A 9,211-nucleotide genomic window follows, 5' to 3' on the forward strand; every position below is an offset into this window, starting at 1 on the left:
CTGAGTTATATTTTGACAAAACAGTGTCAAATTATTGTGTATATATAGTTTACAGATGCATTCTTCAAGTGCATATATAGTACTTACTCTATTAATTGTTCAAGATAAACAAAAAAGATGTGTTTTGATGATTTTTGGAATCGAATATATTCTGAAGCTGTCCTTGTAGCTTGTGATGGATATGATATTTAGTATTTATCATATACATTTATTTATACCACATATAATGTACAAGAGATGATGTATGTATATTGTTAGAATTTGGGATGGATGAGATTATAATGAATGAGATTCTATTTTAAAATTAGTTGACAATGGGCGGAGTAGTCCATTCATACAATTTTTTCACACATTAGCAATGTGAGACTAACTCTAATACACTCTCCTCACGTTTGGGCCTGGAAAGTGTGGGTATATATAACGAACGATCTTTGAGAGACCACAAGGTCAAACGTAACATTTGAAAGAATCCCAGAAGGTCAAATATTGGGAAATTTGTGGGTGTACATGTCAGGAAATTTATAGATTTTGAAACAGGTCAAAGACCCTAACATTGGAAATTGGAACACAATGGAGGTTAAAGAGGAGACATCAGAAGTATCTTTTTGGACCGGCAGCACTTTAATTCACAACAGATCACAAACGACTTTTTGAACCGGTGGCATTTGGGCTCCCAATAGATCACAAGTGGCTCTAATACTATGTTAGAATGCGGAAGTGTATGATTAAGGTAGTAGAATAGGTGAGTGTATAGTAAAGTGCATGAGGTTCTATCTCAAAACTAATTGACTATGGAAGAAGTAGCCCATTCATATTATATATGACAATTTTTTTTTCACTAATGTAAAACTAACTCTAACATCTATATATATATTTAAAAAGTATATATTATATATATATGTAGTAATACAATTTATTAATATAGGCAGTATATATAATGAGGATTGCAGACTTAATGGCAAGAATCAGTACTAGCTAGCGTACGTATTGCTACCACATTTTATAATTAAATGGTTTTAACTGTTTTTTTGTTTCATATGAGATGTTGCCAAGAAAATTGTTCTTTATCATACGCAATATTTAATGCAATGTATTTAATTGTAGCCGATCTTACCTAAAGAAGAGGTATTTGTCAGAATGAAAAGAAATGTTGTGTATGGCCCATTCATAATGCCTATTCTCATCTTTTTTTTTTTTCAAATAAATAAATAAATAAATAAAGCATTTATAAAAAGAGAAATGAATTAGACATCTCGGTCATTACAAAAAATAATATCAATTATGGAGGAGAACTCTACCAAATTTTAAATATTTCGAGCAAAAGCCTACCTAACTACATTATGTGCCGCAAAATTACAACATCTAGAAATAAACGAAAAATTACAGCATAAAAAACATATAATTGTCAATATTTCAACAAGAGTAGGATCCTTTCAGAGCATTGATAACCTTCTCTGAATCACTCTCAATCAAGACAAAAAGGTGTTGCTTTAAAGCAAGCAACTCCAATGCAAACCGACTCGCCTCAACTTCAACAATCAACGGATCTGTGAAATTGAGGATGTTAGCTGCTACCCACAAACTTTTCCTATGCGATCCTTAGCTAAAACTGCCATGCCCATGGATCAACTACCAACCTTAATATCGCAGTTGATTTTGATCCAATCTTTTGGAGGAGGGGATGAATTAAAAAGGAGACACAATAGCCAACGTCAAAGCAAATAAGCAAGTCACATAATCTGTGTAACAAATAGAGATACAATCAATAGGGTGATTAATGTTACCCGAGGAATTATTATGAACCTTATCGTTACGGGTCTTCCAAATCATATCCACTATAATCGAAGGATAGAGGAACATCTTTTTAGTATCCACTTCTTTCGACTTCAAGTTCCAGAGAAATGTTACCCAATCCCAAACACGAGCTCCAGATTCAAAGACCGGTGTAACTCCCCTAGGGGAAGACCTCCAAAGATGGTACGTGGAGTTGCAAAAGAGGAAAAAATGCTCCATCGATTCGTCACCCTCTCCACAAAGAGGACAATAAACCTCTTCAATACTCATCCTCTGAGCGAGGAGAGCCCGGATAGGCAGGGCATCTGAAAGAATACACTACCGAAGAACCTTATGCCTCTTCATAATTTTTGAGTTCCAGAGTTTGTTCTACAGTGTAACGTCCTCGCTTCAAGCCTCCATTGGGTCCTTACACCCACAAAATAAATGGCTCTTATACACGAGTACGCTACTCTGGCTGCTTCTTGGATTGATGACTGACCCTACAGACCAACACGAGTGTTTCCAGCGTGCTTTGTCCTTACTCGCACGCTTCCTGAGAAAACTTCCCAGGAGGTCACCCATCTTAAAATTGCTCCAGGCCAAGCACGCTTAACTGTGGAGTTCTTTCGAGATGGGCTTCCAAAAAACAAGATGCACCTTGTTGATATAGGTAGTACCAATCAATCCATTTAAGCCCTCTTCAACTGTGTAGTCCCATACCTACACAGCCTCAGAATCATCCCACTTGACCTTCCCCAGGCGATGTGGGATTGCACAGCTTACCTGGTATTTCCCCTTACGGGCACGGGACTACTGACTGTCACATACAAGGTTGGGGCAACAACACATTTTGGGGCTCTTGGACCAGATAAGCATACTTAGTAGTAAATAAACCATTTGGCTCTTTCATCCAGACCCACCTATCTCTACCTTAAGTTTCCCCCCATTAATGATGTTACTCATTTTTTCTGAATCAAAAAGGATATAGAGTTTTGCAGTCCCCATTATTTAAAAGTAACTCCTTAACCTTAGTTACCGCCAGTACTCGGAGTAATGGGCTTAGGGTAGAACTCTTTGCCATGCAAAATCTAAGGATCAGTTTAGATATTGGTCTCTTTCCCATTAGAAATCATTTTACACACACCTTTCCTTATGATTTTTTTAGATTTCACAACATTCTTCAAGAACCAAGAGTCCCAGTTCTTATACGAACACTTTAAAAACAATTTTCCTTTAAGATACTTAGCTCTTAATACTTTGAAACACAATGAGTTCTCATCTAGAAGGAGGGCTCATCCCTACTTTACGAGCAAAGCTTGATTCATTTTAAAAGTCTTTTAGAATCTAAGGCCTCTCCTGGACTTTGGAAGGCATAATTGATCCCAAGCCTTCAAGTAGATACCTCAGTTTCCTTGCTCACAATCCCACCAGAAATCTCTGATCATACCATCAATTTTAGAGTCTATATTTTTTGAAAGCTTGGTAGTTTGCATAGTATAAACAGGCATAGCAAGCCCAATTGGCCTGATCAAAGTAGCACGACCGGCCTTTGACAGAGATTTCAATTTCCAATCGTGGAGTTTTGAAATAAGGTTCTCAAGAATAAAATTGAAGTCCGCATCCTTATGCTTGGATCTAAATAACGAGAGGCCTAGGTAGTTGATGTTTGTAGTGGCCATGTTTAGCCCAAGCTCCTGCATAATACCTCTGTTCATACCCTTGCTAGTGTTATTGCTGAAGAAGATTGATGTTTTTAGCTTATTGACACGTTGCCCAAACCAATCACAAAATTTCTCCAAGCATTTCCAAAAACCTTTGCCTCTACAATAGTCGCCCTGCCCACAAGGATAAGGTCATCTGCGAAAAAAAGATGGGAGAGCCTAGGACCATCTCTTCTCAACTTGATACCTTTTATAGATCCGAAATTGATGGCCTTCTCAAGGATACAAGAGAGGATGTCAGCTGCCCAAATAAAGAGATACAGGAATAAATGATCTTTCTCTCTTAAACCACACTCAGGGAGTAAGCTGCTCACTTTTCCTCCATTAAGGAGGATATTAAACGAAGTAGTAGAACTACACTGGCAAACCCAATTGCAAACTTTTTGGGGGCCTTAAAACTGCGAAGCACCTGGTCTATAAATTGTCAACTTAGTTTATCATACGCTTTTACCATGTCAATCTTGATGGCAAACAAACCCTCTTTAACTTTTTTGAGCTCAAACGAGTGAATGATTTCTTTGACCAACACATTATTATCATGGATGTTATGCCCCATAACAAAAGCTGCATGTGTAGGGAAAATCAGTCAGGGGAGCACCGGTCTAATTCTATTTGCAATGATTTTGAAAATAACCTTGTATACCATATTGCAAAGAGAAATAGGCCTGAATTGAGACACTTTCTTTGGATCTACAACTGCATCACAGAATTCCACACCAACCAAGTTTCAGTAATGTTTAAAGAAGAGGACAAACATATTGTTCGGACCCAAGTCCTTCATGCTCCCCACGGAGAATAGCGTTTGTTAAATTTCCTCATGGTTTGTGACAAATATTAAATCAATCTGCTCTTAGGGGGAGAGGTGATCCAAAATTAGGTGGTCCAGATTCTCTACAAGTCCCTGGACTGTGCTGGAGAAGATTTCCTCCAGGAAGACAGAGAATTCTTTGCCAATATCCTTTATATTAGTTAACCACACCCCATCCTTATTCAAGGTACTCTCAACCGCATTACGCCTATTCCGGATGGTGGTCATAATAAAGAAGAATTTGGAATCTTTGTTACCAATAGAGCGCGTTCTGCTTTAAAGCCTCATTGGCAGCCTTTCTAGCCTCAACCTCCTGATCCTAAACCCTAGATCTAGTCGGTAACCTCTAAATACTCTTAAATTAGCCTTCTAGTTGTGCGATACGAGTATCCATTTTACCAAATTGCATTCAATTCCATCTACTAAGGGCCAGTCGGGTAGCACCCACTTTCTTGGGTTCCAGACATGAGACACTAAACCCCAAGCATTATCCACAACCAGCGTACTCTGAGGGTCCCTCGTCCACCAAGCCTAAAATATTTTTTTAATTAAAATAATAGGATAAATTATTTTAAATGACTGAGATTGAATCTCAATCAAAAGATAAAGGGAAATTTTCACAATTACACTATAATAGGAAAAACTTAAAAAATATACAGTTACACCCCAAATTACAACTTATATATGGTAAGTGTAATCTAAAGTACATAAAATACGGTGTTAGCTTTTTCAACACCATTGATGCTCGCCGACTGAAAAAAACAGCAGAGCATCCATTGATGCTCCACAAAGCTTGCTGAAACAAAGATTCAACAACATTTCGCTGAAAAATCAACAAAGAACCTTCCTAGTCTAACAATCAGACCCACAGAAACAACAAAAAAACATCAACAGAGGTGAATTCAACAAAACTGCTTACACAGAGGTATCAACGATTCTATACTATCTCATCAATAACTGAGGTATCAACACTCCTTCTAAAATTGAAATTTGAATGTTGCAGAACATTCAATAAATATACGAGACATTGTTGATCGGAGCTCCCTAGTGAATTCAAATTCAAATTGAAACAGGTATTAAATTAACAACCAATCAACAAACTTTGAAATAAAAACATTTGCATACCAAAAAATATAATTGTTGTTTGATTGTTGCAGATCGTATTACAAATGAATTGACAAAATTGAGGATCGCAGCTCCCTATTAATCCAAAAAGGTATGAAAAAACAGAGTAAAGAAACACACCATTAACAGACAAATATTTATACTTAAAAGCATAAACTTGTTTTTAAATTATTGCAGATCATATAAGGATGAGTTGAAAATCGTTGATCGGAGCTCCCAATCAAATCCAAACATACAATAACAAGGTATTGCATTACTTCTGATGTTTGCATGTTAATGATTGAAACATTTGTTTCACAAAAGTTTCAAAAAATAACAATAAATAACAGTGAATAATTATTGTTGTTTTATTGTTTAATTAATGTTAATCAATTAAATAATCAACATGTTGAAGAATAAAACAAAAAATGAAGATAAATAGATACATTCAACTTGAAATTAAAAGAAAAATGTTGATTTATTGTTAATAATTTGGTATGAAAATTATTTTCTTCACTACATGTTTGTTATTATAAATTCAGTTTTGATAAAAACATAATATTGCATTTAAAAAAAAAATAAAAATTATTGTTCATTTATTGGTTAAAACATGTAATTCAGATGTTTTTGAATATGAAAAAAACAATAAAAATACATAAAAACCCACAATTTGGTAAATGATTCTTTAATGTTTCCATTATTCACTAATTAAAAACAAATTAAAAGAAAATAAAGATTCATATATATTCAAACAAATACAATTGTTGATTTAATGTTAATAATACAAAATAATAAACTGTTTGTCTTAAGAGCCTGTTAGTAGTTTTAAAACCTGGTGTGGAAAAAAGAATATAATATTTAATTTTTAAAAAATGTTGATTTATTGTTTAATTATTGTTGCTTAACTGTTGTCCTACATTAAAAATAGAATTTAATGGACATACTGCTGAATTGCAGACAAAATGGCATCAATACTTGTGCTAGTTCAAAGCAATGGACATTGGGATGAGAACAACCAGTACACTGGTTTTGAAGCTACTGAGATATGCATCCAAAAAAATTGCAAGTATACAGAACTAGTGGACAGACTGATGAAAAAACATAACTGCAACAGAAATTCAAGTACCCTACAAATGCAGTTTCAGATACAGTCTGGATATCCAGCATTAAAGATCACAGATGATGAAAGCCTGGAGTTTTACTTGCAGTTGAAATCAACAGAAAGGGACCTGACAAAACATCCTTTGTGCATAAATATACTCCCCAACACAACAACAACATCACAAATACCTTTTTTTTTTACAGAGGTTGACAAAGAAAATGAAGTCCACATGCTTGAATATGGAAGTCAATCAGGGGGAACACCAACACATCAACAACAAGAAAACCTAAAAGCAGATAATGATGAATTTGACTTTCTTGACTATGCTAAGATAATTGCTGCAGAAATGATGGCTCAACTAACAAGACAGACAAAGGATGAACAAGAAAGCAACGATGAAGAAGCACTTGTCATCACAGATAAACATCATCCAGAAATTGAGAAAGGGCAAATGTACAAAGATAAGGAAACTTTGAAGAACGTCCTCAGCTACTTTGCAATAAAACAACAATTTCAGTACAAGGTGAAAAAAATCTTGCACAAAGGAATTTTAAATTGAGTGTTTGGATAAAGATTACAAATGGTCACTAAGAGCTTCAAGGAATGGGGCAACAGAGAATTTCATAATAAGAAAATACAATGAAAACTACAGTTCCTCACTAAGCATCAGATTTGGAGATCAAAGGCAAGCATCAGCAAAAATAATAGGGGACTGTGTTAAATACAAGTTTTTGAACATAAAGACAACAGCTACACCAACAGATATCAGATTTGAGATGAATGACAAATATGGGATACAAATGAATTACATGAAGGCATGGAGGAGTAGGGAACATGCTCTAAACATGGTTAGAGGAAAAGCAAAGGAGTCTTATCAGTTGCTGCCTAGCTATTTCTATATGCTCCAAAAAACAAACCCAGGTTCTGTAGTGCACATTGAAACTGAAGAAAACAACAACCTCGTATTTTGCTTCATGGCACTAAATGCTTCACTGAAAGCATGGGAAAAATGCAGACCTATAATAGTAGTCGACAGAACATTTCTTAAAGCTACATATGGGGGAACACTACTAACTGCTAGTGCACAAGATGCAGCAAGTAAAATATTCCCATTAGCTTTTTGTGTGGCAGATTCAGAAAATGATCTATCATGGGAATGGTTCTTTGAAAAATTAAGAGCAATATTTGGTGTTAGACAAGAACAGTGTGTTATATCTGATAGACATGAAAGTATAATAAAGGCAGCTCAACAAGTCTTTCCTGAAATACAAAATGGATATTGTGTGTACCACCTACTCAACAACCTGAAAACAACATTCAAGAAAAATGCAAGGTTCTTCGAAAAGCCATTTTCTCGTGCAGCCAAGGCATACACTACTAAAAAATTTGAATATCACATGAGAGAGCTTGATGCCTTAGACAAACAGGTTCGACCTTATCTACAAAAAATTATATATGAGAAATGGTCAAGGTTGTATTCCAAACACAAAAGATACAGTACAATGACATCCAATGTTGCTGAATCATTGAATGCAGCTAACCTGGCAGCTAGAGAACTCCCAATAACAACACTAATGGAAGCTCTGAGGACTTTAATCCAGGAATGAACATGCAAAAACAGGAAAATGGCACAAGGAACATTCACAAAATTGACTCCAGTTGCAGAGATGAAGATGAAGGGCAACTACAAAACTGCTTTGAAATTAAAGGTACACAATTTTTCTAGAATTATATTTAATAATGTTGAACTAATGTTTAATTTCTGTTATTTTAACAAACAATATACACAACAAATTTTTTCACAGGTTAGAGCATCAAATGAACACATATTTGAAGTGTACAAAGTAAAAAGATCATGGGTTGTGAATCTAGAACAAAAAACATGCACATGCAACAGGTTTCAAATAGATGAAATGCCATGTGCGCATGCCTTAGCAATGATGAAAGAGATGTATCTTGACCCACAAAATTACTGTTCAGATTACTACAGCACAAAGAACTGGCTGGAAACCTATGAAGCAACTGTATATCCAGTAGGAAATCAAAGCAGTTGGGACATTGCACAAGAAGTCAAGGATATTGAAATATTGCCACCACTTGAAAGGGTGAAAGTGGGAAGACCAAAGAAGAAAAGAACAAGACCTAGTTGGGAGACACGGACACAAATCAAATGCACCAAATGTGGAAGAAAAGGACACAACAGGAGGACATGCAACAACCCAAGTATAAACTGAAAAACAACAGCAGCTACATAACATTACAACAACATAAATACAACATAAATAGAACATTTTTACAGATACAAAAAGAAAAAAATAAGGAATTTTAAACAATGATTGCTATTGAGATGATTAGCTTTGAATTTGGTTTCTATTGAATTAATGAACTCAGGAATACATTTTAACTGAATCGATTTGATAATGGAATGTTTAGTTTTGAATTTCATAGAATGGCAAAAGTAAAGTTGTAAACTATTAAAATATATAGAAATTGGTTGATGTATAAAAATACATTTGAAAACAGATGTACATGTTAATTTTTTTGTCTTACCATTGTATAAAAAATGTTAATAATCATTTGAAATACGAAGAAAAATAATAATAATAAAATCAATATCACACCTGTATATAATATCAACATTATATAGAATATAAAGATTCAGTAATGAACCAACATTGCTGTGTAGTTTAGGGTAACAAC

At 34.9% G+C, this 9,211-nt stretch overlaps 1 protein-coding gene across 1 annotated transcript; it reads left to right on the forward strand.

Moving 5' to 3' along the window:
• The first annotated feature begins 8,136 nt into the window (after positions 1–8,136).
• Positions 8,137–8,745, forward strand: LOC133032177 (uncharacterized). Its single transcript, XM_061106045.1, has 2 exons — positions 8,137–8,220; positions 8,317–8,745. Exons 1-2 carry the CDS (start codon positions 8,137–8,139, stop codon positions 8,743–8,745), a joined length of 513 nt encoding a protein of 170 aa, XP_060962028.1.
• The last annotated feature ends 466 nt before the right edge of the window (positions 8,746–9,211 follow it).

Source organism: Cannabis sativa, chromosome X (assembly GCF_029168945.1).
Source record: "Cannabis sativa cultivar Pink pepper isolate KNU-18-1 chromosome X, ASM2916894v1, whole genome shotgun sequence".
NCBI lineage: Eukaryota > Viridiplantae > Streptophyta > Magnoliopsida > Rosales > Cannabaceae > Cannabis > Cannabis sativa.